Source organism: Scophthalmus maximus, chromosome 16, assembly GCF_022379125.1.
Source record: "Scophthalmus maximus strain ysfricsl-2021 chromosome 16, ASM2237912v1, whole genome shotgun sequence".
Classification (NCBI taxonomy): domain Eukaryota; kingdom Metazoa; phylum Chordata; class Actinopteri; order Pleuronectiformes; family Scophthalmidae; genus Scophthalmus; species Scophthalmus maximus.
In genome coordinates this window covers 18,069,753-18,094,317 of record NC_061530.1, presented here as the reverse complement: position 1 = coordinate 18,094,317, position 24,565 = coordinate 18,069,753, and the positions used below count along the sequence as shown (strand labels likewise).

Here is a 24,565-nt window from a genome sequence, read left to right as displayed (position 1 = left end):
GGAAATACAAACATGAGGTTGTTATTCACCGCAAACAATAAAAAACAAAACAATTATAAACTAATATTTGTGCAGAATTTGTGAGTTTAACTGTGTTTAGTTGGCGGCCTCTGCCGGACACTGTGATGAATTACAGCCACGTCAGCTTTGTCTTGCTCAATAGAAGCGATGGCGAATGGGCCATATCTGAGCTCAACACATCGACTCTACATGTCAGAAGGTGTCGTTGATACACACAAAAAACAAGAAACAGAGATAGACGACAGATATTAAGCAGTTTTAACATATACTTGTTTGATTTTATATACATTTATGAATCCCTCGTAAACGCATCGGGGGTATAGCTCAGTGGTAGAGCATTTGACTGCAGATCAAGAGGTCCCCGGTTCAAATCCGGGTGCCCCCTCTTTTCTTTACCAGAAAATATCTGTCTTTTATAAAAATGTTCTATATATATAGATATCTATATATGTGTATATGTATACGGTAAAACGTAAAGACCCAGCGAACGTTATGGTGAAGCTATAGAAGTCGGTTGAATATCGCCAGAATGGTCGAAAGTCATTGCTTTTACACTTTGAAACCTGAATCAAACGATCGAACCTCACAGATTGTAACTTTTACCCACTTTATTTTTTTTCGTCCCTAAGTATTCCGACGGTTGTTTTGATATTCTTTAAAGATATTATATCACTAAAGCCAGCATCACTTTGACTGCCCACCCCCCTCCCTCTCTTCACAATGGTACGTTCCAGGCTATTTAATAGAAAACTTTTCTCCTGAAGCGTTTTTTTTTTTTTCCAGTCGCCAAAACGTGGTTAAAAAACACAGATGTCACCGTCTTCGTCTTGCTTGTTAACGAGCCCACTTCCACCAGTAAGTCACATATTAACATCATTCAGTGTTTGTGCGCCAGCTGCTAAGTTATTCGGAGTCTTGTTGGGCTGCTAGCTGTGGTTGTGCTAATCACAATTACCTTTTTAGCATTAGCCACTTGGAAAGCTTGTTATAGTATATGTATATTCATTACAGGCAGTTAAAATGCTTGTAGGTTAATATTTGTCTCTTGTTATATCTGCCATTTAGGTTCTAGCTGACTAAACCCTACAGTGTTATCTCTCTTTGCTAGCTAACATAGCTGTTTTTATTGATGTATTTACAGTCTCGGTTTTAATTGTGATATATTGTTTTAGGCTGTTTGTCATTTGGGATCATGGTGTGTTTCATGTTGTCTTATGGCAACATTATGTGGCAGTGGTCAGCATAATCTTCTTTTCATCACTCCCTCATAGTGACTGATTGTGTTTGTATCATGTTTTTTTGTTTTTTTAATTCTTCTGAGATTCAGAAGCCACATACATAGGCTACCTAACTGGATATTAGATAAATTATTCATTTCTTTCTGTCACAGTTTTACTTGCAGACAGGCCACTTAAAATATTCGTCCAGGAATACATATGTATTGTAAATTATAGGGCTACAATTAATATTTTTTGTTGATAAAAATCGGCAGATATGAGCCTTTCACAGACAAATCAAAATCAGCGTTTATGTTTGCCGATATGCATTATGGAATTTTTTACTTTACAGAACAATAAATGCAGAATATATGTGTATTGATGTATGCATTTTATGTCTCAAGTCAAGTTCTACTATATGGCTGGTTGTATTTGTGTTTTCTTATTATTCAGTGGTTATTTATAATGATGTTTATGGTTAAACGCCTCCATCACATTTCTTTGTCATAAGGGTTTGATGACAACTATCATTTAGTTCACATATCGGCCGTAGATGTATTGTTATTAAAAAATGTCTTCCCTACCTAATAAGCTGAGTATTCAAATAATTGTAACAGCTTTAATAAACTTACCCCCTTAACCCATAGTTTACATAATTATGACTGTTGCATCTGATCTGCACCATTTTTTCCCCCTAACTCCCCCATGAAATTAATATCAACACTCACCAGCATCTTTTGCTTTTATTAGAAGACATTTAAACAGAAAGATTTGAAAGAAAACTCTCATAACGTGGCGTCTCTCAAAATTCATCCAAACATTCAATATTTCCCCAGACAAGGTTCAAGATGACCATTATAATCACTATGAGTTATAAAGCTAAATATATCTGTCGCAGTCCACAGAGATATAACATTTTATGAACCAATCGTTGCTCGCGTAGAAGTTATCATGAAACAAACATAAACAAAAACACACAGTTAGATGAAGCTGTACATTGGTTTGCAGTATGAAGGCTAGTTCGATTCAATCCCTGACATCCCCCCTCGGGTTGATGGGTTTTGTACAGTTACACATTTGCGTCTCGTCATTTCAGTACAGTCGGTTTCCTCTCAGACGCTCGGATACTGGAAACTCTCCTGTGTGTGATGGCAGAGAGCGAGATACACAGAGAAAGACCTACGAGAGCAGTTACAGTTAACACTGTCCGGCCGCCAAGGTTGGAGTCGGGGCGTCTTGTGTCGATGGTCTGCCTGATCGTCCATTTTCCTCCCGTTTGTTGTACCGTTCGTCTGACCTAGTCCTGCGCGTCCGGGACCCTTTAGCAGCACTGCTCGGCTTCAATGAATCCTTCCTTTTCGTGGCCCCCAAGCTCGACCTCGGCGTAACTGGAGTGACAGCCCTGGTTGCGGAACTTCATCGAGGGCCAGTAGTTGTTGGTGCGCCGCTACAAGGCACCAGGCAGTTAGACAAACATGAGGAGGGAGGGTGCATGTGGGATATCGTCACACAGACCAATACACTTCCACAAAGTGTGTGAAACTGTGGCCCCGAGGTTGTTTTGTCTTACCTGCATGAGGTAGAACGGTGGAGCAACCGTAGGGTGTGTGTTGATATAGTAGACGGCCAGTAAGGTCAGAGCCACAATCAGAACGAGGGCGGCCACGACACCGGCGATGATGGCTGTGTTCTCCGTTATCCCCTTGTGCTTTGGAGGACCCGTCTGTAGATCTGAAAGGAAAGAAAACAGAGTTTGTTGGGGGATTTTTTGGGTTTGTTACGAAGTTTTCGGCAAAAGAATGAGACGTCGCCTTTGCAAAAGTTTTAGGGTCCCGATTTTTCCAGTTCCCCATCAGGGCATTTTAAAAGTTACAAAGGAAAGCTATGTCACCAAGAAATGATAAATGATATAAATAGGTCAAGACAATGATTCATTTATGACTTTTCCACATGAAGAAGAAGGAATGGAAGGCAATTGCGTCTTGAAAGTTGATGCAAAAAATACGAAGGCAGTGTTGGAATAGACTGTTGCTGAGGCATTATTTGGACAATATGTTGCACTGTATACTACAAGCATAATGGTAAGAAGAAGTTCGTCAACAAAGTAAGTCAGACGAGTTGGTCAAAGATTCAATCCGCAGCAAGATAATTACCAAGACAACACTTTCCCGGGACGTTGTTGGAACTTCTGTACCAAACTTTTGGAACAATATTTGACTGCCGTCGTAGAAAGAATGCCACAAGAGTTTGGCTGATGAATTAAACATTGTAGCACCTGGACAATTGAGGTTAACTCTGTGTTTTCCTTTTGGGTTCCTGCTGCACAGAAACTCACCACTAGTGACAGGATGGTCTTCGAGCTCTGCCGAAGAAGGTGTTGGACCTGGGGAGGAGTGGTTGAAGGAGTTCATCGACGCCTCAGGTAGGACCGTGTTGTAGTCCTCACAGGTGCCTTTAGCCTGAGTGATTGCCCACAAGAGTGACTTTAAAAAAACAAGTTCATATCATCAGCATATATATATATATTTAGAAATGGGAAGTGATCTCACCTCTTCGGGGCAGTCATAATCCAACCACTCTTGTCGATGCCGGTCGATACCATCCGAACATCTGAAACTCAGCGTGAAACATAAATGAGAAGAACCCTCTCCTACGGCTTCCTCGCGAGATAAATCGTTCAGGGCGTCCGGCCTACCGTTGAAGTGTGTTGCACCAGCCGCAGCCGGTTGTCAGGTTGGACGTTAGGCAGACTTCGCAGGATGTGTGCTGAAGACAAGCTGGAGGAATGAGATACACAGTGTGCTGGAGTTAGAGGGGTGCGTAACGAGGCTGGGCGGTCACGTGAAGGTCATGTCCGTGAGAATACTTGCTGGGGAGTGGTGTGAACTCGAAAGCAGATCCGCTAACGATCTTTGTCGCGTCAATCTCCACTCGATGGTACTCATAGATAATGCGCCGGTTTGCATCTTCAAGAGAAACATGAAATGTGAGTATGTTTTTCATGCTTTGTGTTTCTTTTCCTGTACGTTTTAACATATATTTTTGCTTTTATAGAATACCAAGCGTGGATTAGCATAAAATTAGACACTGCTGCCTTGACAAGGGAAAAAAATAACCATATATTAACTAGGCAGGGCCCTCTGGTGGAACAAGAGGACGCTGCCGCCTGTAATGGCAACAGAAGATACCTGTGGAATTTTATTTTTTAAGTTGGCTTGAAATCTGAAAAATAGAGTTACAGTTGTTGCTTTGACCTGAGGGCTGTGAGGAGAGCGTTGCCATGAAAGCGTCAGACAGTCCCACTTTCACCGGATGCTCGGTGGAATTAATTCTCTCCACTGGCAAAGAGATCTGAAAGAGGAGCAGCTTCATCATTTCCAACCATAGACTGTACATAAAAATAGACGTAGTCACCGGGTCCGGGAAACGAAGCCAATGCGGAAACAAACCCAACGGGTGACGTCACGGCGGGTTGCCACTTGGTTCGAACGTGGCTGAACCGGACATGCAAGCAGACGATCGGTTCTCTTTGCCGATAAAAATAGAACGGCTGAAATCCATAACTCACATCTCTGTAGTTGAAAACAATGGTCCCATTTCTGTGGAGGGCCGCCTGGAAAGTAAAAGCGCCTTCATCCTCTCGATCCTTTAGCCGCACCTTGTCCCACTGCACCACAAATAGATTACCTGAGCAGAGGTAAGACACAAGAGGCCGTGCAGTCAAAGATTTTCCCGGTATATCTTCTGAAATACCGCGGAGCTCACAGCGGAGCTCCCGCTCTCACCGTTGTCCGAGTAGCTCACTGTGGAGTTCTTGGAGAAGCTGGGGTCAAAGTTGGCCATGAGGGGGGCAACGTACTGCGTGGCAGTCAGCATTCGATGAGTAATATCGCCCATGAAGATGAACCCTGGGGGCAAAAATACAGGCACATGCAGTATGTTAAAAAAAAAGGTTAAATTCAGTAAAATCCTACAAATTTTTTTTAGGGCAATTACAGTACGTCAACTCCAACCGAGTCACCACAAACAATGTCTGCTATGACTTTAGTCAAATGAAATGTTGAGTTTCATATCTGTCAGTTGCTTAAAACTGACATTGAATATTTTGCAATATTTATGATCTTTTTCGTTTACTTATTCTTTGATCAGATTGTTCCAATTTAAATTTAAATTTATCATATTATCGACAGAATGTATTTTTTTCTGTCAACTTTGGCTTCTCTAGTTTAACGTGAAAATATTTTTTGTAGAAAACGATAGTTCAATATTTAGAAAATTTCTGAAACTAATTTCTCATTTAAAAAAAATGCCCAGCCCTGCTTCTAGGCAGCCATTGTTTTCTGTTCATGTCTGTCTGAGATGGACTCAAATCCCTCATAATGACCATGTCCGTATTGATTTTGAAGTTACATTATCTTTACGAAATGTGTTTCATGATGTACGCAGGCGTGTCACAAACATCTACATCATAATAATTAACATCCCACTTGACTGAAGCAGCAATGTTGAATCAACAAACTCGCACAGCAAAATCTTAAAGGCAATTAAACTCAAATCAAAATGAAGATGAAGGCATTTTACATTTAATGAGATATGTAATGGCCTTAATATTTCCCCGGGGTGCAGACCGTGATAAGAAGTAATGCAGAGTTAAACTCACCGCCAGTTGCGACGATGATTTGCCTCAATTGGTGTCCGTAAAAAGGGAAATCAAAAGAAAGCGCCACCCTCTGTGGAAAAAGACAAAAATATCAGACGTGGCTCGGTGTTATATCAGTGGAGTGTGTGCGTGTGTGTGTGTGTGTGTGTGTGTGTGTGTGTGTGTGTGTGTGTGTGTGTGTGTGTGTGTGTGTGTGTGTGTTCGTGTGTGTTCGTGTGTGTTCGTGTGTGTGTGTGTGTGTGTGTGTGTGTGTGTGTGTGTGTGTGTGTGTGTGTGTGTCCTCTCACCGCTGCCTGGCGATGTGTGTTGGACAGTATGCCGTGGATTCGGACTTGGCTCTTGTGCAGGGCGTTCAGATCTACCCACAGGTCTTCAGTCCGTCTGTCCGTTGGACCGAAGCTCTGCCATCTGTAGTACCTCTGGGAGTCCTGACAGAAAAGAGGCCCCTCGTTAGGAAAGCGAGCAGAAGAACGTGTTTATAGAAGGTTTAGCATTTTAGAAATCTTTGAATTGTTGTTATGGCGAGTTCACAATTCATATACTGAACGGTGCAAGGACGATCTCTGTTTGAAAATCTCGACAGCTGTTTTTGCGATGATGATTTTCTAGAAATGAAATCCGAGGCCTTGTATTGTGTCGGCAGTTCACATGTTATGAAATAAAACATTTATCCATATATAGCTTTGTACTCAAATTTATATCTGCAGATGCTTGTTGTTGCTCAGTCGGAGACAAGTGCGAGCGGCTAGCGGAGTTGTTTAGTTTAGTTACGAGTTACATCAAAAAGTACAAGAATATAAAAGTTTGGTTTAAGTTTCTACGGCTTGTAAAGAAATTGTACATAACGTTTTATAGATTATTCAATAATGAAAGTAACAGTTAGCGGCAGTCTGACTTCATTCACTTACATCTTATCAAAAAAAGGATATAATTAATTAATGTGAAGATTACACCGTCTTGATCACTTTCCTAAATTCATTCAGCTACACAATTTTTTTCTCTTTTCTTCTGCTGAATGAAAATGATTCAGATGAGAATCTGACTCTGTGACGTCAAAGACGCACAGCCAATCAGAGGAGGGCTCTAAGAGGACATTGATTTGTGTTGAGGGAATCGCTGGAACGTACTGTATAAGGATTAAGCGTCTCCCTGTTTATGTCCTCGTACTTCCACTTGGGGGCGCTGTTTACACAACCAGGGCCCCTGTCTGTTGAGCAGACATCCAGTCTTGATGACATTATTAATGGACGCCACAGTTCGGGGGGACAGAGAGCAATGGTTCTGGGGTTTCAGTGAGTGGGCCCAGAAAGTGGAGCAGTTAAATGCAGCGCTGCCTCTCCGGCTGCTCCACATACAGAAAGTGACCCACTTTTTTTCCCTGACACCAGAAAGGAGGAGGGAGGGGTGATTTCTAGGTGAGGAGATTGGAACAATCATGTACTTTCCCCCTCACAGCTGACTGATTTATTGAAGAGATTCCCACTGGACGAGGGGAGACGGAGGATCTGGGAAATTGGGATCAGACTCTCCCCCCACCCTGCTCCAAAAAGAAAAAAGAAAAGGAAAAGGCGCCAGCAGTAATACACCGGGTCCAGTTGTGATCTTGTCCAAGTGAGTCATTCACACACACACACACACACACACACACACACACACATGAACATACTAACACACGGCCACGCTTTAACAAACACTGTAAGTTGGCAGGATGAGGCTGTCGGCTGTTTTCAATTTCATTTGTACGGAGAAGGGGGAAAAGGAAAAAAAAGGTACAACACGATTTATTTGGGTTGAACTTTACTGAGGCTGATTCAAGTGAGAGACAAGACAAGTTAAACCCACACACACACACACACACACACACGCACACACACACACGCACACGCAGACAACAAGTCGGCCAACCCTCATTTTTCAGGCTGTAACCCAGGTTGACCTTCCAACACAGTATCACCACATACCCAACATCTGGTTAAAGTGCAATGCATATAAAAGTTAACTTTTCCACTAACTATTGAACAACTTAACTCAACTTTTTTGGCTCACTTATTCGGGGGCAATGTTTTTTCATGTTTTCCCCCAAATAATCCGAGCGAGTGACGTTTCCATCCTGTCAGCGTCCGTCGTCACGGTGAACTGCACATGTGCAGTGCGCGAGTGGAAAGCTTGACAGATGCAGCAGCTGCAGGGAAGCGGGACTAATAAGCGAAGAGTCAGATCTCACCAATATTAGGGTCATGTTGTCGGGCATGACGCTGATATCCACGCCTCCTCCTTCTCCTCCTCCGCCGCCTGCAGCCTGTGTGTCGCGGGCTTCTCTGTGTCTGTGCGGGCTCCGCTCGTCCCTGCTGGTTCTGTGGAAGTCGGACGGATCCGCATCTGTCCGCAGGGGAGTCCGACTCACTGCGTCTGGAACAAGACAGGCATGATGGTGACTGAGCACATGAAGACACAACCAGGAGCGAGCGAGCGGCTGGAACAAACAGATGTGTCCTGAACTCTGCAGGGTCAAGCGGTTCTTTTTTTTCCTTGCCAAGTTTCCCCTCTTGTTATTGACCGTCCGTTTTGAGGCACACTTTCATTTCCTCAACAAATTCAGATTCATCAGATTCAAGTCTTTTCATAATTTACTTACTTAGGGAAAAAAATTAACACGGGAAAATGTTCAAAACCATTCAACCATTAAAAAAAGATGGTAACTATCTTTACCAATAGTTATAATAATTTGGATTGTTAACAGGCGGGCTTGTTCACAAAAAAAAAGAAGAAAAATCAATGTTTAGAGTTCTCGAATCAATAACTCACAAAGACAAACAAAGTGAGTCTCTTGTGCGTGTGTGCATCCGAAATCTCTGCTCACCACCTACGTTCATTTTTCGTGTCATCTGCCCAACAGATCGTGGATGGATGTTTATTTCCCTCCCGTGAGGAATGTATTTTACTTTATGGACAATATAAAGTCCATGACTCACCGTCTCGCGAGCTGTTAAGTAACAGCATGAATATCTTGAGAGAGAGAGAGAAACAGGAAAGACAAGAGTCAGCCTGAGGTTTGGACCTCCCTCTCTGCCTCTAATGTTTAAAAATCTGTTTACAACATTTGGCCAAAATATGTCTAAACCCTGGAACCTGCCTTTTGTATTTCCCTTTGGTCTCCAGCTGGGGTTTTTTCTTGTGCTTGGCGAGGTTCTCTCAACTAGACACACACGGGGGAGACGACTCCAATCAGGACTCTTGTTTGATGCAGCGTGGAAGCTACGGCTCCAGAACAAGAGGTCCCTAATCGGGTCAGATTGGCAGCACTCGTCCCCACCATCACTAAACAGCTGAGGAGGCGTCGAACATCGGGGGGAGGCCCACGGGACATCAGAAGTCCTTTAGGAGTGTGGATGTCAAGTATAATTCCCCCCCCTCGGCCTCTCCAGCCTATCAGATTTTTTGCTTTCCAATCCTCTTAAGCGTTGAACTTTTGTGTTTTCTTTCCTGGAACATCTCTTTAACCGTCTGCATGTGGGCCTGGATGAGCTTCCAACAAAGCGGGGGCCAAAGAGAGTTCAAGAGTGGGCCGGGCTTTACGTAAGCGCTGGAGAGAGGCCGACCTCGGGAGCATCGCGTCTGGCAGGCACGTGTGGTTGTGAAACCTGCGCCGGCGGGAACGTGCAAAACATCCCCGTGATTTGGAAACTTCGAAAAAAACGAAAAACGATAACGACAGATGTGACAAATTTGCCAGTTAATACGCAGGTAAACATTCGCTCCGCTTCTCCCTACGTCAGAACAGAATGCACGGAGATGATTCTGACAGCCCTCTAAACTTACAATACGCCCGTCTGCAGAACGCGTCTGCAGAACACCAGATTTCCTGCTGTCTAATCCATCATATCTTGCGCCGCCATGAAGTGTTGACCTGAGTGTGAATGAGTCATCTAATCCTGCAGGTTTCGCGTCGTGTGGTTAACAGTTAAAATAATCCGCTGGTTTCGAGTCCGTGACACTTCAGTGGCGTCCGTTGCATTGTTTCCCCCCTCAGATGTGTCTGCATTGCAGCAAGCGCCTTGCACATGTGCTTGGTGTTGGGGGTCATATTGAACTAGGACACAGCAGTGCGAATGTGTTTGTTCATTCCATCGCCATCTGCCACACAATTACATATAGAGTCAATGCGGAGACGCGAATGGCAAATGTGACGCTGCGCGAATAGTTCGCTTCACTTCTGTGAGAAAGAAAGAAGCAGAAAAGAAAGGAACGCCAAGACCCCTGCGGCGACCCCAACACTTCAAATATTCCCGTGACGCCATGTCGCCGAAGCCAATTCGCGTCGAGATCCTCCCGACGTGACTGACGCCGCATCCGATAGAGAGCGAGCGGATGCTCTCGGGTTGTGTTCACTCGCGTCGCTCGCGTGAGTAAATCTAAACGATCCAGTGGCCAAAATCACGCAAGTAAACGCAGGCATGTGAACGCAACGTGAGAAAGCGGCTTCCGAAGACCAGACGGCGACTCCCGGCCACATTCCTCAACTGAGACAAAAGCTGAATGGTCTTTCGGTCTACTCAGCCGGATGGAGTCCAGTTATGAAAAAATGAGTTTCCTTTTTTTCTTTCTTTCTCCGGGTAAATTCCCAACACTTTGAAGATCAAGTGAGGGGGCACCGAGGCCTGCACTTGATCTCGGAAAGGAGAAGCGAATTATTAGCTGGCCCGAAGAGAAGGAGAGCAAAGGGGCCAACATCTGCGCCTCAGACACAGATACAATGTGAACCATTATGTACCATCCAAACACAACTGAGACGAGGCGATTCGATCTCAAGACCCACTCGGTCTCGACCGTGTCAAAGTCCGTCAGTATCAGGACAGGGATTAGCAAAGCACCTGCCGTCTGCTGGCAAACGAAAACACCAGTGGAACAATAATCTCTACACGCAAGGGTCACTGCTACGTGTATATATACAGTATATATATATATATATATATATATATATATATATATATATATATATATATATATATATATATATATATCTCATTGCGGTGGTTTTATTGTATTTGGATTTGAATGTGCTGATCTGCTTGAGGCGTGGGAGGAAGTCATCTGGCACCTTCCACTGAGAGGAACGGCTGTAACCAAAACACACAATCACAAACACTGGCAGCCGGAGCGATGAGGTCCCGGGGAAAAAGACAAATGTAATGTGACAAATATGGATGTGGATCTAATTCCGAGTTTTGTAAATTGTTTAATTCAAGCGTCGAACCGTCATGGAGTTGTTATTTTCCATTTTTAGTGCAGATGACATGTGGCCGGCTGTTGTGTCAGTGTTGCAGTATTTATAGTTTTCACAATAGGAGGGTCATTTTTGTGCCAAATGTGCAGTAGCTCCTGGCTAGTCTAAAACTTTTGAATCAAATTTTGTGAATCAAAAAGCGGTTTGAAGTTTGCGAGAGATAAGGCGCAGCAGCTAATGGTTATTGTCATCGTCGATTCCTTCCGTCCGTTATTTCCCTTCATTGACCGACGAATCGTTTTGTTATGTGAAATTTTGAATGTTCCCAAAGCCCTAAGGGGACGTCCTCAGATTGACAGTCCATAATCCTCGGATATAGATTTGACAAACATTTGATTAGAATAGCAGCGGATACTTACAAATCACAAGCCTTGGAGCTGGGGGGAACATGTACCATGACCTCAAAACCCACGAATAACAAATGATAATCAAAAAGAAAAAGTTGCTGTTACTTTTCCCTTCATTGACTAATCCACTTATCTCCGCTGCACTAAATTGAAACATTTGTTCCATCTGTATTTGGTCAAGCCAAATCACAAATAGTCCAGAACATATTGTAAAACTTTATTGATGAGAACCTCACAGCTGCTAAGTTCAACTTCTCTTGGTGGTAACCTAGAAAGTGTTTCACAGAACATATTGGGATCATCTGGGTCCCTTGTCTGGAACCACAGTCCCATCCACACTATTAATCAGTGCAGCCTGTCAGATTTAAATCAATATTGTCTTGTGTACTGAAGATGCGATTTTTGTTTGAAGCTCTTTTTGAAACAGAAAGTAGAATTGGTGGTGGGTCTGACAAAGAGCTCGTCCACTGCGCGCCCACCTACACCTGCAGCCATACACCGATTGGACGGACCAGCTGTCAATCAAGCTGAATCCACGCTACGGTGCTTAATCGTCAATATTACTCTAATTGTAATATAAAACATCACGCTGTATTGAAAAAAACCCAATTGCGATTGAACCATAAACTCCTCAGAAAAATGTTTACTGACGTTATAAATCAAGAGTCATTTTGTCATAGACTTCTATGGAAACGACCACTGCAGTCGCCCCCTGCTGGTGATTCCAGAGGACACAGACTTCCAGGCACTTCCGCTTTGGCTTCATTGACTACGTCTACGAATACACAGTCTATGATTGGATATGAATAGCTACACACAAGACAAATTTACAAGGGGGAACTGGTCATTAAGTTCAATCAATATCAAATGACTCACGCATTTTAATGACGCTTGAAGTCACATCATCACAAGCCATTTTAATAGGACATTTAAAAAATGAGGTAATATAGAGACACATCTGGCTTTTTAACAGCGACACAATCAGACATTCTGACTGAGCCCTGTGATTAGAGGAGTGATGTCCGTGACCCGATGACGCAGCTAGAACACGGGGGGTTGTTCTACCCGGTGGGAACCAGTAACCGTGAAGCGGACCGGTGTTTCTAGCTAGACGCATGGCAACTTATACGTGGTCACACCAGGATATATCATAGACTGTATATAAAGATGGACGACGTGACAGCTCCTGAAAAGTGAAGCCAAAACATCTGGGTGGCCCCCTGGTGGCTGTATAGGTCATAAACCCCGCCTCCTCCCATGTTAGCAGTGGGGACCAAACTAAAATGTGGAAATGCACGTTAAAATCCATTTTTCCCAAAGATGGTTTCTATCATTTTAGGTCACGATTGACAACTGAGACTGACTCGTGATTGGTCGGCCGTGTGCATCAGCGGGACCTCGACTCCTCCCCTTGATCGCCGCTGCGCCCTGGGATATTTGAGGGCTAATTTCAGACCAACACCAGTTGACTTTGACGGAAGCTCCAGGATCCGAGTGTTTGCTCAAACGAGGAGAAGATAAATCCGCATGGAGCTTTTGCGTTGAGATAAATCTTGGTGAAATTCCGTTGTGCCGTTGATCAATTGCAGACACTCTCTGTTGAGAGAGTGGGATGCAGCCTTGCAACCACTTTTATGTCGAGGATGTTTGATTATGTAGAGTTTTATGTGGAGCATAAACAGCTTTGCTAAAACAGGATCTGGCAGGATCTGGTCAGCCGTGAGACGGGGGGGGCGGGGGATGGGGGGGTTGGATGGAACAAATAAGGTTCCCTTCAGCAGGATGTGTCGCTACATCACCAAGCTTCCAGCAGCATCTATTCACTGAAGGGTTGTTCCACTTTCTGCTAAGCACTCAGATGAAGTTACCTGAACCCTGCAGTTAAGGCCTCGCACCTCATGACGATAACTTTAACCGAATCATCGGACTATTTTAGAGGTGAAGATGAACGTGGACAATTTTGAAAGTTGCCTCGTGCTGTTGGAGGATCTGTGTGTGTCGGGTTGTCCTCTGCAGAGCGAGGCCCCCGATCAGAGGAACTGGGACCACAGGAGAGACCAGAGAAACTGGAGCAGCGCTGATTGTCGGAGGAGGTGGAGGAGGCGGAGGAACGAGGGCTGGCTAAAAATAATGCATCTCCAAGGAGAATAAAAATACATACATGCGCATTAACACACACACACGCACACACGTACACACGCACATACAGATGGGATGACATACACACAGGAGATGCTCAATTTTTTTGGGGGGGGGGTGATAAGACACATAAACACACACAAACTTTCCAGATTTAGGAATTCTAGATTGAACTGCTGCCCTCATTTGCTGTTTTCTACTCTTATAAAAGTAATCTCGTGTTTTATTCACCTCAAATATTTTTTATTTGCCCAAATTTCCAAATCACTCGACCTGTATTTTTCGAGCACATGAACTCCAGACACTTTGTTTTTCTCTCTTTAAAAGTCTGACATACGGCGGCTTTCGTCTTTGGCGCGACTGACGGAGAGAAATGTCCGGGGACCTGTGAGCTTCAACTAACAAAAAAATGAAAAAAAGACGTCTCCCCTAAAAAAAAACCCCAGCATATTTCAAACGTCACAAATGTCGCCGGAGGAGAATTCAGCTCAGTTTCTTTGAACCCGCCACGGGATCCGGGTATTCGGAGTTTGCGGCATTTGTCGGTGGCATCTGGAGAAGTGCATTGAAAGTGCTGCTGACATGCTGCATGTGTGAATACCTGCGTGAATGTGTGAATACCTGCGTGAATGTGTGAATACCTGCGTGAATGTGTGAAGACCTGCGTGAATGTGTGAAGACCTGCGTGAATGTGCTGCCTACCTTCCAGCTCCCGAGCCCACACTCTGCCCAGCTCCGCCTGGGAGAGACAGATGAGGAGAACAGCACAGAGCCCCATGTCCAGTCGACTCTTCTCCCTCCGTCTTCCCCGACTCTGCATCACTCCTCTTCCTCTTCCTCCTCTTCTTCTTGTTTTCCTCTCACTCCGCTGGAACAACGGGGGCTCCTCGCTCCTCCACTCCCCCGTCTTTCGTCGCTCTCTCCTCTCCTCGCCCTCTGCTCTCCCACACGACTGCTTCCTCTTCACCTCAGCCAAGGTTTTTTTTTCTTCTGTTTTTTTCACTGCCTTTCTCCCTCCTCTCGTCTCCTCTCCTCTCCTCTCCTCTCCTCTCCTCTCCTCTCCTCTCGTCTCCTCTCCTCTCCTCTCCTCTCCTCTCCTCTCGTCTCAGCCGTCGTCAGCGTCGCTGTGCAGGCCGCTCACACCGAGGACGAGGACGAGCACGGGTCCGTGGTCGGGGAGAAGAGAGTCGACACTCAGCTGAAAGTGTTGCAGAGAGTTGGGAGTTGTGTTTTTTCCCTCTGTGCTCCGATGCTCCTTCCTTTGTTAACTCCTCACTCCTCCTTCTGTCCGTCTGCTGCTCCGTCCTCCGTCTCCTCTGTTTGTCTGTTTCTCTCTCACTTTTTCTCAGACTTCCCCAAAGAAAAAAATATTTATGTGTTTCTTCCATTTTTTTTTTTCCTTTCCTCTCACCCCCCCCCCCCCCCCCCCCCCCAAAAAAAAAGGGGGCGTTGGACATGGGAGGAGCATGTCTCCCCCATGTGGAAGCAAGTTGAACCAAAACAAATGCGAGAGTCAAATGGTGGTGATGTTGAGGAAAGCCTTCTCCCGATTGACGTGGATCGACGCAGTTTTGTAATTTTTTTTTAAAACCGCCTCCCACAGTTGAATTACTAATAGTTGAATTACTTGACCCTGCGTGTTCTTCTGAAAGTTCCCTTGTCACATTTCCTGAAGAGGCGCCTGCGTGTGTGATGAGAAGTGGACCTGGGATGATGATGTGATTGGTCAATTGACTCAAAGTGAAATTATTAATCATTTAAGTCTTTTTTTTTTAATTGTTTTTCAGGCTTCTATGATGCTAAACTGAATGTTTGGGTTTGGGAGTTCTGCTTTGACGAAACAAATACATTTACAAATACAATACAATATTTCTTACAGAACAATAGAGCACAATGGCACGAGGAATAAGATTTATCAGGCTTTTGAGTAGGCAGCATCAGTTTTAATAATCAGCATTCTTCACACCGACCGACTATGGAATGTCTTGTGAGCACCTCGGATCTTATTTTCCATACTTTGATATTTGATATTTGAGTTAATCCTGTGTGCTGCATGTGCACTGGTGGGAGAACACTGCGCTGCTTAACAGAGAGGAAACAAGCCCTGTCAAATTCTTGCACATCTGTGGCAGATGATAAAATGTGTATTAACAGCCTCTCTGCTAAGAAAAATCTGTGCTTCAGACTTAGATTAACATCGGCGCCAGAATAAACACACAAAAATACACGTGGCTAGAAACATAAAAGCAGCGCAAAAAGATGCTCGATAGATTTGTAACGCTAATGTTGTTCCTGGCTATTGGGCCGAAACTCTGGACGACAATGAGGCAGAGTGTGTGAAACATGTAGATTCGAAGAAATCGAAAGCATTTGACACGATAATGAGAAAAGGAGTCTCACTGTGAAACGCTGAATTTCAGAATGTGTTGCTGAAAACATTAACACAAAAGTCAAATCAAGAACCTTTTTGAAACGGTTCACGTTACCTTAACCTTTCCAAAATGTAAAGTCAGTCAAATTCAACAAACTCGATTTAAGAGCTTCGAACTGATTTTAATCACCACAGACTTGGGTTACGGTAAAGTCGAAGGGTTTTGGCCTCAGAGTAAAACAAAAGCAAATGACAATGTGGGTCGCACAACGAAGAAGAACGTAGGCTCCTTCTTGCGATTCCTCATAAACTGAGCTCATGTTTTGTTGTCCGACAAACACGAAGACTTCAGAGAGCGCTGCCGTTCTTTCAAATGGATCCAGTAAGACAATAAATTTGTCCCAGACGAATTGGTTTGTTGACTGATACGAGAGGCTCCTCAGAAGTACACTCGCTGATTCTGTCACTTCCCTCGGCTTTGCCAAACTCCCCGAATTTCCCCCTGACTCAGTATCGACGTATTGAAACTCAGCCGTGAACTTCTGTGAAGAAGAACAACATTGCTGTGGTATAGAGGTACACACGATACACACTCTCGACCAATCGCGAGTCAGTCTCAGCTGTCAATCGTGAAGTTTCACCCCATAGCAACAACTAACTAATTTGAGGCAAAACTTATCAGAAACACGAATACTTAAACATCAGTGTGATGAGAACTACCCGATATGACAGAAACCATCTTTGGTCCATGTCCCATCTGGTAACATGGAAGAGGCGGGGTTTCCGACCTATACTGCAGCCAGCCACCAGAGGGCGATCCAGGTGTTTTTGGCCTTACTTTTGGTTGCTGCCATGTCGTCCATCTTTATAGTCTATGATCACAAACTTGAGATCAACTTGTATTAAAAGAGGTGGAGGCACACTAACTATACTGATTGTTTGCTACTCTTATACTTCAAAAGTCATGTTCCTTGCAGGATATTTGTTAAAAAATGAAATAATTACGATTAGAAATGGCCTTGTTTTCAACTGTTGTCCTCCGCTGACCCTTGCTCCACATTCTCATCTTGCCCTCATCTTGTTTTCCCTTTTTTTTTTTTCTTTTTTTGACCTGGCACAAAGACGTCTCAGGCCTGTTTCCCATTACAGGGGGAGTCACACTGTTCTGTCTTGTTCCAATTGGAAACAGAACCTTACCAGAAATACAGTCAAACGTCTGACGCCAAAGTGAAACACTGGTTTTGTTTATTTGAGGGTATTTTAGACGATTGGATAAGTGTATTTATTTTGTCTATTTATTTAGTTTGGACCCAGAACAATTAGTGCATTTCATTCTAATCGATTTTAGCACCATAAGTCATTGTCGCAGATGTGTCTTTTAGGCATTAATACTCTGTGTCTATGAAACTATAAAGGACAGATGTGGAGTTGGTTATGACTCAATAGGCCTAATACCATTACTGGAAACTGCAAAACCCATTACACGTAAAGGTTTTCATGTATTTGGCCCGGGCACTCGTTCAAAATCAACCCTTACAGTTTTTTGTTTTGTTTTCTAGCTTTAAATGTACATTTTTTTTAATATAAAAAAAACCCAATGATAAATCAGAAATGACTAATCTACAAAGAGACGAACAATAAAGAAACTGTAGGTGTTGTTTTTAACTTCGTCTCTAGTTCACATCTGTGTCACCAACAATAAAGATAACTCACTTTTGAGGCAATACAGAGACGCACTTCAGTTGCACCAAATCTTAGCTATTACTCATAATTTTTAAGAAATTGTAATCATGGGAATTTAAGGAGAGTGTCAAAATATTCCAATTTTCGCAACTATTGTAAAGGATAAACGTGCTCACTCATGCACATTGTAAAAACAACAATGTTTTATGTTGTATTTGTTGGCGAGAGGCAGCAACTTCATCAAGTTTTTTCCCTAAAACTTTATTGAATCCAGAAGCCATTTTCCCTAATTGTCCTCCAATGCCCCGAATACACATTCACTCTGTTGCCGTTCCTCCGTCCATTCCTGCACTGAACGTGTTCTGTGGCGGTGGGATGGCAGACTCCTCCTGTCCCTCCGCCATTCAGAGCTCCCCCCCCGCGGGGGGTCAAGGTCCATTACAATGACCACACATCACCCTGCCCATTGTTTTTGTTAGGCGCTAATTGTAAGACCCACAACAATGTTGATTGTGACAGCGAGCACATTCACGACGGACGTCATTAGCAGAGTCATTAACACTGGGGGAGCATGTTAAGGGCTGTTTGGAGACAGTTATCTGCCGTCGGCATTAAGTAAACAGACGGGGGGGTTCTTGCTGTAAGTAGGGTCGTAGAACAAGAATACGTGTTTGGATGGACGTGATAAGGGAAAGGTTGGGAGTCGAAGTTTGTGTTGTCAATTTTTACGTAGCCAAAACTCCACAAACTCCATTTGTCATTAAAAGGCCCCAAATAACGTACCACAAATAAAGTGGTTAGTGTTCTTCAGCCCCTTTGACTTCAGTCATGACCCTGGTCTCATTTGAAAGGGTAGGTCTTTAAGTTGTACAACCAAAAAGTCAAAATGAGTAGAAGAGACACAGAACCAAAGTTAAAGAAAGGTAGAAATATAGGTGTTTATTGGTTTTGCTGATTATTTCCGGGCATAGAAAAGAGAATATAAAGCCTGTAGTCATACCTTTTAGTATAGAACCAGTTCTTTGTACACACATGTTAAAATGTTTTGCACAGAGAGATCTTAAATCTTTCGAAATATGTATACATTTTCTAAATTATCGCTAAGGACAAATCATCCCTCTGGTTGGACGGTGTATTTTAAAAGTTTGACACGTCCCCTACAATACCACTTACTCCTCAATACACACGATTCGGAATAAATAATCTGCACAGATGCTCAGTTGCATAATGCGATACAATACTTGTTTGCATATCGCTAATTGATCCGTTTTCTGCTATTGTGCCCCTAATTGACCGCCAATTACGTCATTAGTCTGTGTGAGCCTGTTTTGATAAGGACTTATCTACCTGGAGCTGAGAAAGGTGCAGACCCCGCAATATCTGGGTGAGCAATCTGAGCTGTCTGCCACTGAGAACATGTAAATGACTGATAATCATCCAGGCATCTCAGGCTGAATGTTAATGAAACAGTGAATGCTAACGTTAGAGCTTTTCTGACGGTCTGGGTTGAGACAAAAGTCGTGATTACACGTAGGACAGTTCGGCCGGTGCGGTCAACAGTCAACAATTTACCCCCCCAGACCTGATCCTACAGTGATTCTGCAGTACAGGAACACACGTGGCTCGTCTGGGACTGGGAAATAACTTTGACGGCGAACAAAATCCAGGCAGCAATTTGATTCGTTTTCTAAAAACAAAATTGGATAGAAACGTTATATGAAGAAGATAGTTTTCACAAGGTTTCACCAGGTTTTCAGCTCGGTTTACTAGTAGATAAGCTCTACTCATGGACCAATCAGGTGGAGCAGGCCTTAAAGTCCGATAATCAGTTTCTTTATGAGCCCTGCTGTTATGGTGCATTCACACGAAACGCGACACAAATTTGAGATTACATATTACATATAAAGTCAATGCAAGGACGCGATTTTCGCCGAGCAACACGAATGGCACGAATAACGTAAAGACGCATTTATTCGCCCGAATTAAATCAATTACCCTTAAGATCCCTCAATGTAACTTGCGTCCAAGTCCGATAGAGAACGGGAGGATGTTCTGGGCTTGTGTTTACTCACATTACTCGCATGAGTATATGATCCCGAGCTCGCGCGAGTAACGCGAGGTTGAATGACGGCGTTCAGCCAGAGCCATTGATGACGGTGATTTGATTAGAAGATGCAATTTTGACAAAGGCGGAACAATTTTTGTGTCTGTGAAGACAAAGATTCCAGCAAAGAAGAAGAAGAAGTAGAGAACAGGCAGGAGTGCTGGTGGGAGAAGGTTATTTTGTGTTAAAGGTTTGACGAATGTGTGAACATATTTCGTCAAACTTGGATGTGTGGTGGCAAACCAAGAGGTCAAGAGGTCAGGAAACGGACAGCTGGAGTTATTCATACTGACGCGAGCCTTGTTTGTTGCCACTCATTCATTTCAGCGAGAGCTCCCCTGAAGTGGAACGTTCATTCAAGTGCACACTGCTGCTCGATTTCTGTTGTTATTTAAGAGTGAAATTATCGTCCCCGAGACTGAAAATCCTCTAAAATCTTATCTTAAAGTATCGTAAATCTCCATTATTGCGTCTCGGTGTCTGATAATCGGGTCAGACTGGTGGATTTATTGTTCTCGGTTGCACCGTGACGCCTGCAGGCAAACGCGCAGCTATGGAGGATGCAATAAATTACAAAAAGCTCGGCCATATAGGAGAGGGAATTCAGGCAGGAAAAAAGTTTCGACAGTATAAAAGAAATCCCACACACACTTCTTCAACCGTTGAAGAGGTTTTGACGTTCACGCCATCATTTCTGAAGCAAATATCGGAAGGTCAAATCTGAATTGTGCAAATATTAGTTAAACGATGTCATGAAATGATATAAAAATGTGTGTCTTGTTTGTCTCCCTCCAGCAACTCGTCTCCCCCCCCCCCCCCTCTCCCCCCGAGGACTAATGGCTGATGGTAATCACATTTAATGAGATCATGGGGTCGTCTGCAGGGTGCACTTCTGCAAATTGTTCCCAGCGGGGGGTCTGCAGCGGGACAGGGCCGGGGCCACTGGGGCAGCGGAGGTCGGGGCCAGGAGTGTTTGCTCGGTGTTCCGGGGCGGCACTGCCTGTCACTCAGCGAGCGGCGAGCCGTGTCATGCGCTTGTCTGATTTTGTCCCGCTCATCTTGTTTGTCTGGCGTAGATAACCGCGCGGAGGTGGCGCTTGTCCCGGCTCCATTGTGTCGAGGCTGTTGTCAGCCCATCACGTCCATCCCATCCCCTCCCATGTCCCCCTCATTCCCTTTCTCCCCGCTCCACGACTGGTCATTTTGCCACTATCTCCTGGCTGCGGGGGGTAACCTGGGCAATTTAGTTAATCCATTAACAACTAATTGTCTCCTCCTACCCTGTTGCTTGGACAAACAGCCTGCTGGTGGTGGGGGGTGGGGGGTGGGGGGTTGCGGGGGGGTGGTTGACCCATAAAAGTCAAGCTGGAAGGGGAGGCAGCCACTACCACTGCATGGATCGCCTCAGTTCACTCTCCACACATTCACTGGGAGTTGTAAAGTTTTGCATTTTGTTTTGGAGTTGAGTCAGAGACAAGTGACTCATTTTTTCCCCCCTTTCTCTTGAGTTTATTCTTTTTGATTTTTCTTGCTCTTATTTTGTTTTTTGTGCGGCGGCGGCGGCGGTGGAAATGTTGGGGAATCTGAGGATGCTCTGTCTGTGTCTGTGCTTCTCCTGGGCCGAAGCTCGCATCTGGGCCTGGATGCTCAACATGCCTCACAGCCCGCCCAAAGACGGAGCGAAGGCTCTCAGAGAAAGCGCCCACGTCTCCAAGGCAACCACGGTAAGATCCTGGAGTCTGTCCATTGCACATTAAGCTTCTCTTGACCTAATTTTTAAAAAAAAAACCTTTATTGAATCCTCACAGAAGATGGAACAAAAAAAATGATCATTCTCAAGCTTAGAAAACGTGCGTTTAGATAAAATGTTACCTCCTGAATTAGCTACGGAAAAAAACACAAGACAGATTGGTCTTTACATTACATCATGTCCAACTCCAGGACTTAAATTTGGACTCTCTTTTTCTCCAGGCGGTGTGCGACCACGACAGGAACTGTGGGCGGGGTTCCTCCTGCGATCGCCACTTCGGCCTGTGCGTCCCGCTGCGAGGCGAGGGCCACTACTGTCGGAGGGACGCCCAGTGCGTCCGCGGCCTCAGCTGCATGTTCGGGAAGTGTCACCGCAGCATCCCCAATGGACAAGAGGGTAAGAGTGCACCGATAGACAGATTCAAACACACAGGAAACCGTTTCTCTCCATCAAGTGGGGTGTGAACCAAAATAACCAGTATCCCTCTCCATCCAGGTGCCAGATGCAAAGTGGACCGGGATTGTGGCGCGTCCATGTGCTGCGCCCGACACCACGGCGAGCAGGTGTGCAAGAGACGCCTGGTGGGCGGCGAGAGCTGCTTCGTGCCCGACGGCGGCCTGGCGTTCAGCATCAACCAGATCTGTCCCTGCGACGAGGGGCTGCTGTGTCGCGAGAGCAGCGCGCCGCACAGGAGAGAGTGAGTACAGCGGACGTGCAGTTTCTTCGGTGACGGCTGGAAACCTTTCAAAATTTAATATTTTAATAATAGTAATATTAACGGTTTGCCAAAAAGTTACTTTGAGACTTTAGTTTCATTGTGCCCGCGAAGATTAAGGGATTTAAGAGTGGATGAAGGCCTTTGGGTCGAGTGCTCATGGTTTTTATTCATTGAGCTTTCCTCAAACTAATCAACACATCGTACTTGCTGGGAACTTGGAGGTGGCAGGTCACATACAGAAAGCACAAAAGGCCGATTCACATTGTGCAGGATCAACGCAGTACGTACGGTGTAGCTGCGGCGTATAGCCGGTACCCTTGGTCCGCTTAGTAGCGTGTCTCGCCTGCGTTACAGTCAATTCAGTTAATGTAACTGTTGTTTAACATTCATCATCTCCAACTTCAACTTGTGTGGGCTAAAGCGAAAGCGCTGCGTCGATCCTCCACATGATAAAAACGTAACAAGCAAACTTGCCTTAATTGTTATTGACAAACTTTTGTTTCATTCTAGTAATGTGTGATCTTAATACCAGTTTTGTTGTAATCAAAAGCAAGTCTCAGTTAGTTTAAATGATAAAGCACATGATCCTAACCTCAGCCTGTTTGTCTTTCAGGAGGGATTTCACTTATCAGCCAGAACGAACAAGTTGGACCTGTCAAGTGCCCAAACCCTGATCCGGGCCTACAATACTGAAGTTATTTATTATGTAAATATGTTGTATATTACTGTATAAAAAGAAATGTATATGTGTCCAAATGTGTTCTTATAGCAAGGATGTATTTTCTTTGTTGTCTTATTTCATTCTGTAAATTTTGACCAAAGCACTACCGTAGCTGAGCTCAACAAAGAGAGTCTTCTAGAGTATCTTCCTAGATATTTGCATATCTATTAATGTTTATCTCTTTCACTCTGAAGAATAAAAAGATCCTTTTTTTGCCAAAAGCAATGATTCTATAACTTGTTTTTCACAACATTTACTTCAATCACATGCATTTTAAGGCTGCCGTGATAGATTCTTAATCGATAATCAATACACACAAGCAGCATTGATGTTGCAAAGATATATTAAGATTATACACTCTGGAAATTAAAAAAAAAAAAGTATTATAGTATTTTGGGTGAGGAGATCATTTTGGATATGAAAAAATAACAACAAAATTGCATCTTATGATGGAGTATCGTGGCGACATTGTTAGGGATAAATGTGACATTTCACAAATAAAACTGTATTTGGCATTTCCATATAATGTTTTTCTTGAAGTATGAGAAAAGAGAAAAAAACATTTTGAAGAAAATATGTATTTTCAAGATAAAGTCATCGTTTTACACACGCAAAAACGTGATAATGTGAAAATGATGATCTCAACATCCCGAACATACCTATTGACGGGGAAGAAGTTAATTATCCTGCACGGTTGATTTGAGGAGTCATATTTGGGTTTGCTTCTTTATTTTCAAAAATAAAAAGCATAAAATATGAAGCATTTGACCACAGAGGCCTATATGAGCAGTTTACTTAAAAGCAAAGACTCAGTCTCCCTCGGAGCAGGGTTTGGGGTTTTTTTCGGATCGCGGGCCAGACGTTACAGAACATGGCGGGATCTTGTGGCTCCTGATTGTGCGGATCACCGGAGGCTGTAACGCTACCGGTCCCCTGACCCCTTCTTAGATCGGTATCTTCCTCTCACGAATTCCCCCGTCGCTCCATTCGGATGCTAATCGTCTGAAGGCCGCCCCCCCCTTTCCATTGCTTGGTGACTTGAATGGTCCCGCGAAGGACATTAGCGTCGAACCTTCCTCGCTATCGCCTTACAGCTCTCATCTCCTGGGTCTTGGCGGGGAGGTATTCGACGCTGTGAACTTCACGTTCACAAGAAGAGGGAGTGGAAAAAAACTTCATCGGTGGATTCGTGGCCGCACAGCTCACTTGGCTGCTCGCAATGAAACGTGGCTGTTCCTCTGCCCTTGAGCTAATTTTAAAACTCTATGTACATTTCTTGACCTATTGGATTTAGGACGGAACAAATGTGACAAGCCCTGCCTGGACATTTTCCCTGGAAATTTCCCGAAAGGGTCGCAAATCTCTGTACATTTTTCAAAAATGTTCTCGCCCGGCCCCCAAATTTTAGAGAAAATCTTCCGAGTCCAGAATGATGCGAAAATGTTCCCGTTGGTGTGAACGCGTCAAACTCCAGCTGCATTTGTCACATGTGAAGGGCAAATTCCGAAAAAAACAAACATCTTATGTGCCATTAATAATATGGGAGAGAT

The 24,565-nt window shown here is 44.1% G+C and overlaps 2 protein-coding genes and 1 non-coding gene across 6 annotated transcripts; 2 read left to right on the top strand and 1 right to left on the bottom strand.

The window, feature by feature from the left end:
* The first annotated feature begins 334 nt into the window (after positions 1 to 334).
* trnac-gca lies at positions 335 to 406 on the top strand. Its single transcript has one exon. It is a non-coding gene; the product is annotated as a tRNA-Cys (tRNA).
* A 403-nt stretch (positions 407 to 809) lies between these two features.
* Positions 810 to 23,245, top strand: LOC118287967 (dickkopf-related protein 3-like). 3 transcript variants are annotated; one of them, XM_047327757.1, is made up of 6 exons: positions 810 to 876; positions 7,354 to 7,509; positions 21,415 to 21,550; positions 21,798 to 21,972; positions 22,072 to 22,273; positions 22,908 to 23,245. In XM_047327757.1, exons 3-6 carry the CDS (start codon positions 21,416 to 21,418, stop codon positions 22,966 to 22,968), a joined length of 573 nt encoding a protein of 190 aa, XP_047183713.1. In that variant the 5' UTR covers positions 810 to 876; positions 7,354 to 7,509; position 21,415; the 3' UTR covers positions 22,969 to 23,245. The 3 variants fall into 3 exon arrangements, with proteins under 3 accessions (XP_047183713.1, XP_035469567.1, XP_035469568.1); XM_035613674.2 differs by lacking the exons at positions 810 to 876; positions 7,354 to 7,509 and having other exon boundaries at positions 21,173 to 21,550; positions 22,908 to 23,244; XM_035613675.2 differs by lacking the exons at positions 810 to 876; positions 7,354 to 7,509; positions 22,908 to 23,245 and having other exon boundaries at positions 21,173 to 21,550; positions 22,072 to 22,277.
* On the bottom strand, positions 1,963 to 15,051 carry LOC118287965 (plexin domain-containing protein 1). 2 transcript variants are annotated; one of them, XM_035613670.2, is made up of 13 exons: positions 14,371 to 15,051; positions 8,123 to 8,307; positions 6,186 to 6,326; positions 5,899 to 5,968; positions 5,024 to 5,146; positions 4,807 to 4,925; positions 4,478 to 4,589; positions 4,109 to 4,204; positions 3,934 to 4,015; positions 3,788 to 3,848; positions 3,574 to 3,697; positions 2,809 to 2,969; positions 1,963 to 2,685 (listed from the first exon to the last, which is right to left on the bottom strand). In XM_035613670.2, the coding sequence occupies exons 1-13, from the start codon at positions 14,486 to 14,488 to the stop codon at positions 2,560 to 2,562; spliced, it is 1,518 nt and encodes a 505-aa protein (XP_035469563.2). In that variant the 5' UTR covers positions 14,489 to 15,051; the 3' UTR covers positions 1,963 to 2,559. The 2 variants fall into 2 exon arrangements, with proteins under 2 accessions (XP_035469563.2, XP_035469564.1); XM_035613671.2 differs by having other exon boundaries at positions 4,493 to 4,589; positions 14,371 to 15,049.
* Positions 23,246 to 24,565: the final 1,320 nt, after the last annotated feature.

Coding starts and splice junctions, on each gene's coding strand:
- LOC118287967 (XM_035613674.2), top strand. CDS start 21,398: ATGTTGGGGAATCTGAGGATGCTCTGTCTGTGTCTGTGCTTCTCCTGG. Junction 21,973..22,071: donor CATCCCCAATGGACAAGAGG/GTAAGAGTGCAC, acceptor CTCTCCATCCAG/GTGCCAGATGCAAAGTGGAC. Junction 22,274..22,907: donor AGCGCGCCGCACAGGAGAGA/GTGAGTACAGCG, acceptor TTTGTCTTTCAG/GAGGGATTTCACTTATCAGC.
- LOC118287965 (XM_035613670.2), bottom strand. CDS start 14,488: ATGCAGAGTCGGGGAAGACGGAGGGAGAAGAGTCGACTGGACATGGGG. Junction 4,205..4,477: donor CTCAGGTCAAAGCAACAACT/GTAACTCTATTT, acceptor TTTCTCTTGAAG/ATGCAAACCGGCGCATTATC. Junction 2,970..3,573: donor AGACCATCCTGTCACTAGTG/GTGAGTTTCTGT, acceptor CTTTCCTTTCAG/ATCTACAGACGGGTCCTCCA.